Below are 15,986 nucleotides of genomic sequence, written 5' to 3' on the forward strand. Positions count from 1 at the left end.
TAGATAAATGCAAAAAAGCTAAAAAAAAAATCCTCATTTGGTCAGTGACATGACCATCAGTTTGTCCAACGAATAACAGACACATGAAATGATTTTGGTTGTACCCACCTCTTACCGACGATGCTGAGACCCAGCCCTCGCCCGGTTCTCTTCTGCAGTTCCACTTGAAACACGTCAAGGTTCTCCTCGTCCCTATATTGCGCCTCGTCTCGCAGGACTGTCAGTTGTACTTTTGATGGTGTTTGCCGTAAAGCAGCTATTGCGTCTTCGTGAGCGACGCTGCACAGGTCCACTCCATTGACCTACAAAGAGAACAGCTCCCTTACTTTTTAAACCGGAAACGTTTATTTTTTGGACACTATCCGATTCCTGTGGCTGTTTTAAATATTTTATACTACATACTGTACATTGGATTTACACCGGTTTCATACAATGACAGACTTAAAAATATGAGTCAATCTATTTTGTAGAAACAAATTCAAGCATGACGCATTGCATTGTGCAGGGTGTGCTGTAATGTATTCTGTCATGTGTGCCTGTTTGTGCTACTCTTTAAGTCCAGCAGGTGGCAGTATTGTATAGGTTTAGCACAGAGTGAGAGCAAAAATTTAGTGAGAGCCAATAATTCAGACAGTTCTCTCTCTGGTCCTATAGGGGCCACATTTTTTAATCCAGACCCTCCCTCAAACCTAAAAACCCACATTTCCATCTTGCTTCTGGCTATGAATGACATTACATACAGATGACCAACAGCCTCATAACAGACACACACACCACTAGTATCTGATCTCCTGCCCAAAGTCGACCGTCCCGTGCCGCTGCCCCCTCTTCATATACTTCATGAATCACTATGGCATCCTAAAAGAGAGAATAGTAAGAGAACATAAATAAAATATTTCATCATCAAAATTCTCATTACTCTAGTGCAGTGGTCACCAACCCTGCTCCTGGAGATCGACCGTCCTGAAGATTTCAGATCTAAACCCAATCAAACACACCTGAACTATCTAATCAAGGTGTTCAGGTTTGCTTGATAATTACAGACAGGTGTGCTGAAGCAGGGTTGGAGCTGCAGTCTGCAGGACGGTCGATCTCCAGGAGCAGGGTTGGTGACCACTGCTCTAGTAAGACATAATCTGTCATCTCAAAAATACATATTCTTTAGAAAACGTTGCATGATTGCGCTAAAACGTAATGAAACTACTAGAGGACAAACTTAATCCGTGTTCTCTCAAATCATCGCCTTAATATTTTACTTCAAGTCATCTTGCTTAGTCTTACTCAAAACCGGATAAATACTATATTAAGAAAATGTTTTAGTATTACTAACAAACGTTGAAATGCAGCATGCAAAAGTGAACTGATCAAAAAAAATCTCAAGTGATTTTAAACTTCGATAGGAGACAATATTGTACCATAAAAAACACACAGTATCACGTTTAAAATCCTTTGATAAGAACCACACAGAGACACGTTTCCCTGCTGTAAACCTGCGGGGCCCGAGGGCTGGTCCTGTCGTCTCATAGGAGGTCTTTGACAGATAAACTAGCTCACAGAGCGGGAGCGCTGCAGAATTATAATGGTGAGTCAGGCGGTGTACTAACAAAAGCCTGAGGCGTATTCCTCTGCGCAGCCGGGCAAACGCAGGCGAGGGCAGACAAAAAGCTCGCGCTGCAACCTGCCTGTTCTAATACTGCCCTGAAACCCACCAGACACAATGAGACACGACACGAGACAGAGGCTCTCCCGCTCGCTCGTTCACCCTAAATCTAAAATACGATATCGTCAGTGAACATTGTACGTTTGGTACCGTACCAACTGCGTATCTTTCCCCCCGACTATACTGAGACCCAGTCCGGATCGGCCTTTCGAGATCTCAATAACAGTCTCCTGTCCTGGAACGATAGGACATGTAGCAGGATCTGAGGAAAAAGAGAAAAGAGAGATAAAGATGATGCAACTCTTTCACGACTGCACGTTAAACACAAGAATTTAAAAACAACTGTCAGCGTTCAAAGACGCCGAGACGAATCCTTGTGTTGTTTTCATTTCAACTGCGATCAAACGTGCATGCGTGTCAGAGATAGCAGAGCAACATCGAGACAGTCTAAAGACAAGACCAGACAAGACAAGAATTGAATTCAGAAGAGGTGTTGGACCTTTGCTGCAGTACTCAAAGTCTGGACTGGTGCCGCTGGACGGAACGGATGATCCTGAGGTCACGACCTCCAGAGAACCTGCCGTGGGCTTGGAGGGGTTCCTCTGGCATTTTGGAAGACTGGTGACCTGAGGACGATCCGTGATGGGACGAATCAGATGAAACCGAAAGAGGCACAGAGGTCAGATGTGTTACTTATCGTGCTCCATAACGCTGGCGCGCTTTTATGCTGAGGTAACACAAGTCACTCAACTAAATTTGCTTTGCTAAATTTGAATAAATGTTGTTGGGCTCTTTGCGTATGATTCCTTTAATCTTTTATAAAAATGAAAGGTGAAAAAGCGCTGCCTTCAAAGGTAGGGAGGTATCAAAGTTCATCCGAATCCAAAGTCTGCTTCATTTTCTGTCTACTGAGATACTTTGATTGATTTTTGAATGCAGCATAAATGTATCCTTCATATCCCATAATCCTGTGCAAGTGTACCCACAAGGGAGGTGATTGGTCAAGCAGGGTCGAGCTCAAAAATGTAATTTATATATTCACTTTTTACAAATTTTAATAGCATTTCTACCAAGAAATGAGTTTTGTAGTTTTTTTTATAACATTTAACTGTGTTATTCTTTATTTATAGTTGAAATATAATTTGGTTACGCTGCCTATGAAGCCACCCCCCCGAAAGATGTTTGCCAAGTCATTGCCTGATAGGGCTACTTTGAACCCACTTTTCAGAGTCCGATCAAATTCGAAACCCCGCCTACATTACTTTTCCCTGAATGTTCCTATACATGAAAAGTTACATTTTAGAAGTTTAATGCAGAGCAAATTAAACTTTTTGTTTTAAACACCCTCACCTGTTCCACATGAGGTCTGGGTGACTGTTCGCTGGTGGACTCCAACACTTTCTCTGTAGGCTTGAGCTTCTGAAATGATTAATAGACCTTATCATCCAGCATTTAATAGCTCAATTATGAAACCGACAAAGTCATGTTTTATATTCATGGGGGAAACAATATTAGCGATAGGCTAGTTGCACAAGATGGTGCCGGTGAGCTTTTAATTTCCGGTCGTATAACACTATCGAGTAGTTTTGGCTTATCGTAGTGCTCAGCAATGTAAAGATGATCCGTCATACAGCTGATATATTACTTTCTTCTTTTATCTAAAAACACCCAAATACTCCTTTGCCCATACAGTGCAATACGACTGGAAATGCCGACCCTAGCGTCCCAAAAGCTCACCGGCGCGCCTCTTGTGCAACTAGCGAATTGAATTTGTTTTAAGCTGCATTGGCAAGTAAAACTTTATCCATAAATGTTTTGGTCAATTTTGTGTACATTTGCATACCGTTTACTGCATACTTCCCATACTACGCCGAATGCAATTATTATGAATTGTATTTTTTAGTATAACATTGTAAACGCACAAAGATGTTAATCACCTTCACGACAGTCTCTACCTCTTTAAGGTTCGTCTGATCTCTAGGCGTTACGCTTTTGGTGGAAACCATGCTGGGCTGCTCCTGGATCACAAGTCAAACAGGTAGAATAAAACAGAGCCTCAACTAGGTCAAAACTACACCATCCGCCTCCATCTAGGACAAAGTTACACTACGGGCGTGCGGATGATGACAACAGGCTGGTGTTTAGAGTCAGGCACCCCGAAGGCAGTTGGAGGCTTCCACTGTTTGTTTACTGAAACAAATCCACATTTAGGTCAGGAACAGCTGGTATGAGATCAGAATGACAATAAGCTGAAAATGCAAATAGCCTGGTGCATTCTTGTACCATATTTGTTGCCATTTCACTACGAAAGAATAACAGAAAGTAATTATTTTGCGCTTTCAACTATTGTGGGATTCAAACCAGCTTGTACCTGATATGCACCCAAACAGCACAAAGTGACACAAAAACAACACGAGAAGCCCAATGGTGTCGTTAAAGGAGACCGGTGAGGCTCACTTTGATTTGCGTCGGCTCAGGTGGGCTAACAGGAAGACTCTCGGGAAGAGGAGAAGGGGGCTTCTCTGCCGGAGGCGTGACGGCTGATGTATTGAGATGCGTCTGAAATAAAATTGACAATCAGTTCTGTTGAACGTTTCCGATTTTCACATATCTAACGTATGAACCACACACAAAATGTACCGACCTCGGGGTACAGAGAGGACGGCTGGGTGGGGAAGGGCGGGACAGCCATTCGACTGAGAGCATCTTCATTTCTATTAAGAGAGAGAAAAGAAATATAAGGAGTATGTTCGTAGCAAAAATTACATGTCGTAAATGCACAAAATCTTAAGTACGAGAATGACTATTTTTTTCTTATTACATTGAACAATATGACAGGAAACTACAACAAGACAATACTGTCGAAAACAAACAACTACGATGTGAGAGACCGGGCTCCTTTAGAATCGGTTTATTCCGGAAACAAAAGAGACGTGCGTCAGGTTAAACGAATTAAAGTGGCTTAAAAGAGCAACTGGGAAACATGTCTTGGGTAAAGACGGCGTGACACAATCGATTGTGAGGTCTGGAGGGGACACGTAAATGTTACTAAACAAAATATGTTGTCTTGAAACTAGATCCTAGAGATTTGTTTTGGCAACCCTAAAAGTGAGAGCAATAAAACTATGTGAAGGTAAAGAAACTTGAAAAAAAAAACGAGCAATGCAGTCTTGTCGAAGATGCCAATTTCGTTCTTCAACCTCCCTGCTCCTCATGTTCCCACACGGCTCTTGATTCAGATGGTCTTCTCTCAAATCGATAAGGACTGATGGGGCAGATGAATCTGAATTGAGATATGCTTCGAGACGTCCTTTCGAGAGGTAATAGCAAGCAATATCTCTCTCGACGGCCCTTCTTCCTTTCACCTTGGCCTTATTGTCCCTGCTACGCTAAGTGACCTTTTCCCATTTAACGTTAATGCGCTTTTGTCAAGGTAAGGTCGCGGACGCCGATTGGAATTTATGAAATTATCATTCTCCCAATAACCTATCCGAATGAGGCCGCAGGATCGAAATCCAATCCGAAATACAAATTTGACTAACCAGGGTCACGGAAAGCGGATTCACCTCCAAAATCCACATTGCCATTCACGTCACAGGTGGACGCATTTCCTTCCTGACCGCCGCCCGATTACGTAACCGTGGCAACGTGCCCCGAGCCCTTTTCCACGTGACTCCGTCATCCGCTAACAAAAGACCTTTGACACGACACAAATCATTTCCAAGGACTCGCTTTCCGTCTATAACAAAAATGATGCTGAATTCTGCGACTCCACAGGCGAGACTAATGGCGACGTATTACGCACATCCATCAAGTCTCTTAATATTTAATAGCACGTCAACATATGTTGATAGATGCAAATCGAGCAGTCACGTTCCTGGGAATTCTGGTAATTAACTGTAGATGACGGCGAGATATGTGCATCTTTACACAACCGTTATCAGGCAAACTTGTCAGTCACACAACATTAAGAGTCGAATAAAGGTTAAGCTAACAAATACTCGTATGAAAACACGATCTTTATGATTGAATGAACAATAAGAGTAAATATTCCCATAATCCTCTGCTTTATACTGTAAAAGCTACTACATTAAGATCTTTTGTCATGACATAATTACTGGTTTAAAATGGCAACATGTATTTAGCTAAATGCAACGTTCTTGTTCGTCTTGTTATTGATTTCTGTTAGACGTTTACAAATACACAAAAATCTGCACTGCGCACCTGAATTTACGCTTGGAAAACTCTCTTCAAACTTACGAAAGCAATAACATCTGAAACACAAAATGTCACCATCTGCCATCTTGGAGTTATTAAATGCTATTCTACAATGATTTCAAATGCATTCAACCGCTTGTGTTTGCATACGGATGTGAAAATGTAATTAAACTATTGGAACAGATTTGGACTGCTTATACTACACAGACTCTCAACGTCTCCATCAGAATGCTTTATGATCCTAATTACCCATGGTGCCTTGGGTTTTCTGCTTGATCAAAGAGTCTGGTCATTTAATGATGGAAAAACACAATCCATTTGTCACTTTCTGGCACGATGGAGAGCTGGCTTGAGTAACTGCGAAAAGAACTTGAGTTTCTACAAATAAATTGTCTAAAAGTCAATGCACTAGCTATCAAGCCCAGTACTAGGCTGGTCATATATTCTGGTTGGGCATAGTTCATTGCATGACAAATTGTTAAAATTTTCTGTGATTAAATTGACAAATCATTATTTATTAGATAATACAAATCATATTTTGTAAGTATTTAATAATAAGTATTTAATTGTTAATTATTTGTCAGAAGGATATTTTTGGAGGGGCCGAGAAAAATCTGGGGGGGCAGTGCCTCCCTAGACTTGGCAGAGCTGGCTATGAAGCATTATTTTACAAGGTTATCAAAATAACTGTCTTCGTATACTCCAAATTAAAGTGATCTTAATTGCACTGCTCATGTCATACGTCTAACACGTTGTATCTCACATCGTGAGTAACGCAAAACTCAAAACTGGATTAATCTTCACCTTCGCCCGTCTTCCAGTAAAAATGTACTAAAGCAAAGAATTCATACGCAAAACTGAAATGACAATCATGATAATAGAGAAACAGATGGCAGTGTGTGAGAAAAGTCGGGCGGATCTCACGGGTTCATCTGTGAGGTCTCTTACCTGACCAGCACGAGTTTCACCTTTGTCGCTGCGCTTTTTATTATGGCCGACGCATTCTGGTGGCTTCTGCCGTACAGCACCTGGTTGTTTATCTGGAGGGCCGAAAAGAAATGCTGTTAGCACAGGACAAACGCAAGGAACAAGTCAAATGTAATATTAGTAATGTAGGCATATTATACAAAAGTCCGAGTATGCAAGACAGAGTATTTATCGCTTGAAGTCGTCTGAAGCGTAGGGATTTGAGGAAACAAGCAGGTGTGTTAAGCGGCTCCACCAAACAGGAGCTAAGCGTGTACACGCATTCGTGACAGGTTGAATTGTGTCTCCGATCACCCATGACAGAGTCATTAGCTGGGAAGCACTAGTGGATTGTGACTAATGCCGCAGTGTGTTGGGTTTAATGGAGATAGATATTAGATGAAGGTCAGAGACCAGGGCTCTGCACCTCAAATTCCACAACAAAACAGCATTAGGACATGTCAGACAAATTGTTAAATTAACAGGCAATTGGGAGAGGAAAAACTAAAGAAGAAAAATTAAAAAAGCACACTGCTTGGAAATTGAAATAGTTGAAATTAATTTTGTAGTTACTGAAAATGTATTTAAAGGTTCAATGTGTCATTTTTTGGAGGATCTATTGACAGAAATGCAATATAATATACGTCTTTAGAAGTGTAAAAATAACTTACATAATGAAGCGTTATGTTTTTATTATCTTAGAATGAGCTATTTCTATTACATACATCGCGGGTCCCCTTGCATGGAATTCGGCATGTTGTTTCAACAGTAGCCCCAAACGGACAAACTGCTCTACAGAACGTGTTTCGTAAATACGTTATCTCCTTCGGCAAAGAAGCGAAAACGTGACAACATGTTAGTCCTGTGGCAGCCACCGTAGTGTTGGAGTAAGCCATTAGTTGCAATTCGCAATCTCACCACTAGATGCTGCTAAATTTCATACGCTGTACCTTTAAGAATGAAAAGTATGACATTTTAAGTGAATTTAAAAAGAAAACAGGATATCGTAATATTTTCAGTATAAATTGCCCATAACTAAGTTATACACAAAACAAATTAGATGTCATTAGATGCTATTTAAAATGTAAATTAAGGAATAACACAGTTGTGTGACTGTGTTGGATTTCTATTAATACATTATGCAACGCATTACGGTTTGTGTAACCGTAACCGGCGAGCAAGCTTTAAGAGAAACAGTAATGAGCAAGAGACACAGAGAGATAATGAATCTCAGAGCAGGTGGCTTCATTTGAAATTCATCTGACTGTTTGAGGAAAAACGGCCGCGCAGGAGCGCTACTCGTGTACACATTTACATTTAGTCATTAAGCGGGTGCTTTCATCCGGTGCGACTTACAAATGAGGAACATCACAAGCGATTTATCATACAAGAGATGACAAGTTTCAAGAGTACAAAAGCAAAAAGTTTTAAATAAACCGATGTGACTTAAAGCAATGTGTTTTTTAAGGTTGTGATGGTCTCAGTAGATCAGGTGAAGGTTGGATGAGAGAGAGAGAGAGAGAGAGAGAGAGAGAGAGAGAGAGAGAGTGAGAGAGAGCAAAAAACAGAAGAGCCATAGAACTAAATGAGGTTGACACTGATGGAAGCCACTCATCTCCCCCAGGATTACAAGGGGCTCAACAAGAGAAGGCTATTACCCAGAGAGAGAAAAAATAAAGCACAGAAAGAGAGAGAGTTTCCCAGACCCTTCTAACACAGACCCATAAGGAATTCACAGGGTGACCCCAAACCATACATTTGTCACAAATCTACTGCATACCGGCTCCTTCAAGGTCACCTTAACTTTCAACTATGCAAACCGACTAGCGTGTGTTTTTACCTCCAACAGCTCGTCGCCCACTCTGATGCGTCCGTCCCGTCCGGCCGGACCCCCGGCTGGGATCCCCACCACGAAAATGCTCATGCATGACCGATCCCTGTTTCCGGCCAGGCTGAGTCCCAAACCGTTGCGATCTTTCTCCAGCTCCACGATCAGCAGCTCACCTGGTAGTTCTGCGTACCTCTGCCTGATCACTTCTAAATGCAAGCACAGAGAGAGAGGCGGCGTGCATCGTTATACATAAAATAAGAGTCAAAACAAAAGCTATTATGTTCCGAGAGGACAAGTACAATGATAAAGGTATTGTTTACATGAGTGCTTGTACATCGAGCCGTGCACAGTAAACAGTATTGACATGTAATCTAAAAAGCCGTGTCCGGGGCTCCAGGGAGCAAACACAATATAGGGCCGTATCTCATTTCAAGAACGGCCGCGTTTATTTCGTCCTCGGTACCTCGACGGGGCCGTTTAGGATATCGGGTAATTGCGTGTTATTTGCATCAATGTATGTGCGATGATAAGGTTGCATGCTTTTTAATTTAAAGCTAGTCGGAATCCATTTACACTAATCTGAATCTATGCTTTCCTCCCTATTACAATAATGTATGCGGTTGACCGTGGCTCACAAGGGGGATCATTTAAAAAAAGGGGATCATTTCGAAAAAGGGGGGGTCATTTCGAAAAAGGGGGATCATTTTGAACATGGCGATGAAATATAAACTGTACGAATCCAAAATTGGTCAAGAACCCTTAGTAGTGCACAATTTAATCAGTTTTTGTCTGGACAAAAATGGCTTCTAGTCAGGCAGCTGTCAACATTATGTTGCATTTCATGCAAAAGCTGCTTTTTTAAAAGGGGAATGACTTCATCCCTCTCACTTTCTCTGAAGGCAACTTCATCCTTCAAAAGTCTGTATTATAAGGCTGTTATTGAAATCTGGCAGAGCAAGACTTCAAGGGAGAGCGACGTCTTGACTCGTGAGCACCAGGAATCTTCCCAGCCAGCTGCTTCGGAACCTCAAAAGGCTTCAATGGATGAAGAGGTTTTGAGGGTTCTTCTGAACTCCCGTCCCCGAAAAAGACTTGTAGGATGTTTTTGAGCTATCAAAGGAGCCCGATGGTGAAAGTCTCCGGATGACAGGGAACAAACCGAGACAAAACCTTTTCAGATGGTGTTGATCTCCCGGCTGGCATTTCTTAAACTACAACGCATCGTATCTTCTCAAATAATGACTTCGTTGTCGAGAAACCTCTTGGGGAATTCAAACTTCAATAACTAAAAACAATAATTTGTGAATGTAAACTAAATGTAGACATTGACAGATGGTTGATGAACATGCAAGAACCCTTGAGCTCTTTTTCGTTCCACGTCATCTCAACTAGATTCTTCAAACATTACCAAATGTTTGATATTAATATCACGTGTTCGGAGCACACGTACGTGAGGGCACTTGGGCAGAAGCGTGTGTCACGTCTATCTAGAACGCCAATCCGTAACCTTTCGCACTATAACAGCATACGCATGCTTTTATTTCCTATTTTACGCCATTGTGTCTCTTTAGGGGGACATTGTGAAACGCAAGCACCACACGAGAGGCCTAATTAAAAGCTTTAGGATGACATAAACCTTCGGTAAATGAATGGAGCGAGAACATCGCACCTCCGGCATGAGGAGAGGGAGTGAGTTAGGTTCAAATAAACAGGTCTGTCTGTTTCTGATAACTGCCACAGTCCATTAAAAGCCGATCTCACACCTCATCCGCAGAACAGGAAACATTTCGCAGGGGTTTTTGCTGATGCTCTTAGTAGGTGCTGCATTTTGAGGGTTTTAAAGAAAATTGCATTGAACGCATTGAAAAGGACACATGAACATTTACATTCCTGTGGCTTTCATGTGGCTCAGTGGTTAGAGCATGGTGCTAGCAACGCCAAGGTCATGGTTTTGATCCCAGGGATTGCACATACTTGGATACAAATGTATATGTATATTTATCCAAAGCATGTCTATGTATGCTTTGGATAAAAGCGTCTGCCAAATGCATAAAAAAATGAACAGAAAAAGCTTATTGTGAGAACTTTGACTGAGATTCATTGCAGCATAATGAAATGTTTAAATACATATCATGATATAGGTAATTTTGTTGGAAATTAAAAGATAATGAAATAAAAACATAAAAAATATTAATGAAAAAAAGTAAAATATGTAATGGACTGTGTTATATTTATTAAAAATATATTAATTAGGGGTGTAACAATATATTGACGCTTTACAATACCAAAAGATTAAGATATGTATCATAAAGCTATGGCAATATATTTTTAAGTGTAATATATTTTATGTTAAAATGTAGTTTTATTTTCTGTGACCGATCGCTTGAGTTTTTATTAGTTTACATAAAGATGGTTGAATGAAACCTGGAATGTTGTTAATTATATAACAAACATACAATTATATAACTAAAAAATGTTTTGGGGATAATCTGTCATTGAGTGTTTCTTATTTAAAAAAAAAAAATAGTGATGCAATCGCAAACCCAGCATCGTGTATCGTATCGAATCGTGAGCTGAGCATATCGTTACACCCCTAATATTAATCAATACTTTTGAATAATAAATAAAAAGTATTTAAAAAAAATTCAATATCTTTTATTTCTCATTTAATTTAACTATTAAAAACTATTGAAAAATGATTAAAAAATGACATCTGATCCTCATAAGATCCTCAGACCTCAAGTTTACAAGTTCCCCTTCCTGGTACGTTTTGGGTAAAACAAACTCATCCTACAAAAAAAGTGTACGACAGAAATACCATTTTTGCCTTGTCAACATACAAAAAATGACCGTCTCAGCTTAGACAAGACAATCAGATGGAGAAAACTATTGGCTTTGACAGTCGATCAGAGTTCAGGAGCAGGGGCGTAGCCAGAACTTTTTTTTAGAGGTGGCCAGGTAAGCAGCTATTCAGCTATAGCGCTCAGACTGTTTGCGTCAGTGCGTCCGCGTATGACATCATATTAACGCGAGAGTAATGTTCTCGCGTTACTTTCAGTGCATACGCTAAATGATCTGCGCAGCACTCCGTAAACTCTGACACACATCTTAAAACTGCTTCGCACAACAGAGGTGGCCAGATAGGTGGCCATCCATCATTCAGGGGTAGCCGTGGCCAGCCGTGGCCACCCATGGCCACCATGTAGCAACGCCCCTGTTCAGGAGCCCTTGGCTTGGATCAGACAGCCAATCAGAAAACACAAACTATGAATGACCCAACACGCACACCGGCACAGACTGATGACTGACTCATCCACATCATGGCATCATTTAGAAAAAGGGAAAATCTATACCGCCCGACCTTTACTACAGGTCTCCCTCTATCTTTACTAATGGTAAGTCAGTGCCAAACAACAATTGGCTAAAGCTCAAAGACTTTCTGTGCCAGGCGGGCTGCATAAACTACAGCAATGAGAAAGAAACCGTGTCTTTATTCAACAGTTTTACTCCACTACTAGTGTTGTCAAAAGTACCGGTACTTCGGGTCCAAGTCGGTACCTAAAAATAAAAAAGTTGTCGGTACCTAATTTTCATAAGACCCGGTACCACCGACGTACCGGGTCAACCGGGTACTGATGCTCTGTCTGACAGGTTGTCAGTCGGAAACTTTTTATAGACGCAATAAGACGTGATGAGCGGATAAGCGCGGCTCCGATCCACAAGAGATGCGCACAGAAATACTTCAGATTAAAATCATATCACGAAGAAAACGAACAGAGTTTTGTGGTGAAACGAGGAAGCATCCGGATTTAAGTTAACAAGTTCAAGCGGTAAGTTTCAAATTCTGTTCGCGTTTGCATTATGAATGTTGTAGCATATGTTAAAGTTAAAGGTTACGTTAAAACAAACGTCCCAGTTTGCGTGTTAATTTGTTAGCACCAATGCTAATCCAGTCAAGTGTCCTTATTAACCATTTAATGCTTTTATAACTGTAATGGGGTAAAATAAATAGGAGGACAGGATGGGGTTTACAGTACCTATTTTATATAGGCCTATCAGAAATCTATGTGCTAGAAAACTATCATACTAACTGTATGACTAGCAATGTGTATGTATTGGATAGATAACTCTATAAGGTTTAAAAAACCACATTTAAACTAAATAAAAATCTATCTGTTGCATTTATTATTTTAATGTACAGTGACCTTAATGTAAGTAATCTTGTGTAAATGCAGTATAAAAACTGAGGTAAGTTTTAATATTGCATATGCATGTTTGTTCAGTCAGTTGACTTACTGAAGTTTATTCTATTTGTCTTATACAGCAGCAGACAGAGGAGGATGTTCATCAGCATGAAAGACCCCAGTGAGCACACAACAGTTTCAGCAACAATTAACTTGTATACTTCATGTATACAAAATGGCATTGCTTTCTATACATTTATATTAACAATGAGCTTTATTAATAAAATTGTGTTTCAATTAGCATGTACAGGTGTTTTGCTTTGGTACCGAAATTGGTACCGAGAACCGTGAAATTTTACTGGTATTGGTACCGACTACTGAAATTTTGGTACCGTGACAACACTATCCACTACACAGATACTGAATAGCAGACAGTTGTTCAATAGCACAGCTGTTCCCAAAAGTGCATTTGGCTCACATCTGAGGGAGTACCTACTATATGACCTCTTTAAAAGGGACAGCTCACCCAAAAATGAAAATTCTGTCTTCATTTAATCACCCTCTAGTTGATGCAAATCTGTGTAAATGCCTTTGTTCTGATGAACACAGAGAAAGATATTTGGACGAATGCTTGTAACCAAACAGTTATTGGCCACCATTGACAGCCATAGTGGGAAAAATGACATTGGTAGTCAAAAGTGCCCCAGAACTGTTTGCTTGCCTACATTCTTCAAAATATCTTCTTTTGTGTTCAACAGAACAAAGAAATTGATGCAATTTATTGACAAATAAAATTTCACTTTGCTGATAGCAAAACTCAATCTGTCCGAAAGAGAGGAAAGTACCGCAACACATCATTCATTCATCAATAACTTGTATTTTTTTCTCTCAACAGATTCGCCTGAGACAGCAAAACTCTCTCTCTCTCACTCGCCGCGGGATGGATCGCTGCTCTATCCACACATATCCATCTCAGGCTAGTCCTTTATCACGGCCTTAAGAGATCACAGCATTCCTCACCTTCGTCATTAACGGCTGGCGCCTTTAATTCGATCCGTCTGCTCAAACTCACATTTCTCTCGAGGCTCCGGACAAAACCTTGAGGAGCCCACAAGGGGTAAACAAACCACCTAGCATCGTTCATTTGGGTAAAAAGTCCTTACGAAAGTATTATTTGCGTGTTTGTGGGTCAAACGAATGACAAAGAATTTAGGTAAAAGAGAACCTAAGGTATGTCCAACAAGGCACTGACAAGCTCTGATTTCCCAGGATGAGGATTACAAACCCCCCAGTGACTGGCACTTCATTGTTATTATAGCTAAAGACATGTGAAGCGAAAGCGGGCGCTCTCGCACACATCTGCAGGGGAGGCAGACCAGCTGCTGGTGGTTTAATTAGAAAACGGTGAGAATTCGAGATGATGGGAAAGGCTGAACGGGATGAGAGGGGTGGGAAAAATCGGAAATGTTCTGGGATGATGGCATTACACCTGGCTAAACAAATTTTAGTATCATTTGATCACATTCATGTCATTCGAAACCTGTGTATGACTCTTTTTTCTGCGGAGCACAAAAGAAGATATTTTGAGAAATGTCTCAGTGGTTTTGTGTCCACACAATGGAAGTCAACAGGGGTCAATGTTGTTTGGTTACCAACGTTCTTCAAAATATCTTCTTTTGTGTTCTGCAGAAGAAAGAGCTAATGAAGGTAAATAAATCATTTTTGGGTGAACTGTCCCTTTAAGGGGCCGATCAGATGTTCGAAAATGCGAGGTGCGCTGCTCTTTTGGTTGAGTCTTTGAAAAGAGCAGCGCAGCGGTTTTTTTTATGTTGCTAGGTAACCACCGAAACAGCTATCCTGTCAGTCAAGGATTATAGCGCGAGCGCTCTAGTTTCCGTTATCTGTCATATTATCAGAAACTTGAAAAAAGTACAAGCACAGGGCGCTTGCTCTGACCTTGCTCGGTTAACCGTGTCAGCCAACACAAGTTTCTCCATCATTACAGTCTCCGGATATTTCACGATTTTTTTCAACTTCAGGTGCTCAGAGCGCTCCGCCAAAAACGTGACACATAAGCACGTTCTGTCTGATCGAGCCCTCAGGGACTTTCATTGGGCCTATGTCAAACTTTCATTATGAATGGAGATGAATGACAAAGCCACTTCAAAGTAATTAGGAAGCGATCGTGAAAGGACGTAGGCACGAGAGGGGCGGCAATGCCTTTTAACGCGAATACTCCAACATCTTCCTCTACAAAAAGAATAATCGTCATTAATTATTGGAATAAGTCTGGTAAACAGGTAGGAACGGAGAACATCAGTCTTTGATGTTGGTAATGCGAATGTGTGCGAACGGAATCAATTTTGCAGAAGGGAGGGTTGTAATCAAGAGGGATGTGCAGGTGCGGCTTGAGATAATTCAATATTTGTCTCTCAAATTGAATTCGGCTGGAGGGAGGTGGGGATAATCTGATAGCCCGTCCCCGGGTGACGGGGGATGAGCTTGGTGCCCACACACGTGCTCGCGAGCATCTGTGAAAACACAAATGTTACTGGGATGCAGAGGTGTAAAGAGTACCTGAAAACCATACTTAAGTAAAAGTACAGATACCTTGCAGTGAAAATTACTCCATTACAAGTTACAAGTCACCAATTCCAAAACGACTTCAGTAAAAGTCTCCGAGTATCTGATTTTAACAGTACTTGAGTATTTTACTCAACTGAATGTAGGCTCAAAGAAGCACTAGTCCTCAACACTTAAGAGACACGTCAGTGAAAAACAGTTGATTTGTGAGGAGAGCAATCTCATTTATTTTCTTAAATCATAATAAGACTGAACACCTCAAAATTGCAACAAATCATGGTCGACACCATAACCTACGTCATTACAAACACCCTAAGTCTCATTTAAGCTCAAGTGCTCATAAGTAAACCAAACTCCTTCAAAAAGGTCTCTTCAATATAACAGATAAATAAAATAATGTTAAGTAGAATTAAAAAGTCAAAGCCTTTTTGCACTGGACATGCTGGTTTGGGCCTCATCGCCAGCTGCAGTCATGTCCTCATTTCACATACACTGTTAGCCCTTACCTGCCATTTCTACAGTAATATATTGGCAACACTGTTGC

The 15,986-nt window shown here is 40.8% G+C and overlaps 1 protein-coding gene across 7 annotated transcripts in view; it reads right to left on the reverse strand.

Moving 5' to 3' along the window:
- patj (PATJ crumbs cell polarity complex component) overlaps window positions 1–15,986 on the reverse strand; it is an 84,037-nt gene that overhangs the window by 9,827 nt on the left and 58,224 nt on the right. For 6 of the 7 annotated variants that reach the window (XM_057326415.1, XM_057326417.1, XM_057326416.1 and 3 more), the window contains 10 exons: window positions 8,685–8,881; window positions 6,827–6,918; window positions 4,305–4,374; window positions 4,118–4,219; window positions 3,598–3,678; window positions 3,011–3,079; window positions 2,160–2,286; window positions 1,816–1,922; window positions 775–858; window positions 109–302 (listed from right to left, as the gene is read on the reverse strand). In XM_057326415.1, the coding sequence (XP_057182398.1) occupies window positions 109–302; window positions 775–858; window positions 1,816–1,922; window positions 2,160–2,286; window positions 3,011–3,079; window positions 3,598–3,678; window positions 4,118–4,219; window positions 4,305–4,374; window positions 6,827–6,918; window positions 8,685–8,881 (1,123 nt within the window). The remainder of the gene's footprint in view (window positions 1–108; window positions 303–774; window positions 859–1,815; window positions 1,923–2,159; window positions 2,287–3,010; window positions 3,080–3,597; window positions 3,679–4,117; window positions 4,220–4,304; window positions 4,375–6,826; window positions 6,919–8,684; window positions 8,882–15,986) is intronic. The other variant, XM_057326414.1, reaches the window with a different exon arrangement.

Source organism: Triplophysa rosa, linkage group LG25 (assembly GCF_024868665.1).
Source record: "Triplophysa rosa linkage group LG25, Trosa_1v2, whole genome shotgun sequence".
In the NCBI taxonomy this organism is placed as follows: domain Eukaryota; kingdom Metazoa; phylum Chordata; class Actinopteri; order Cypriniformes; family Nemacheilidae; genus Triplophysa; species Triplophysa rosa.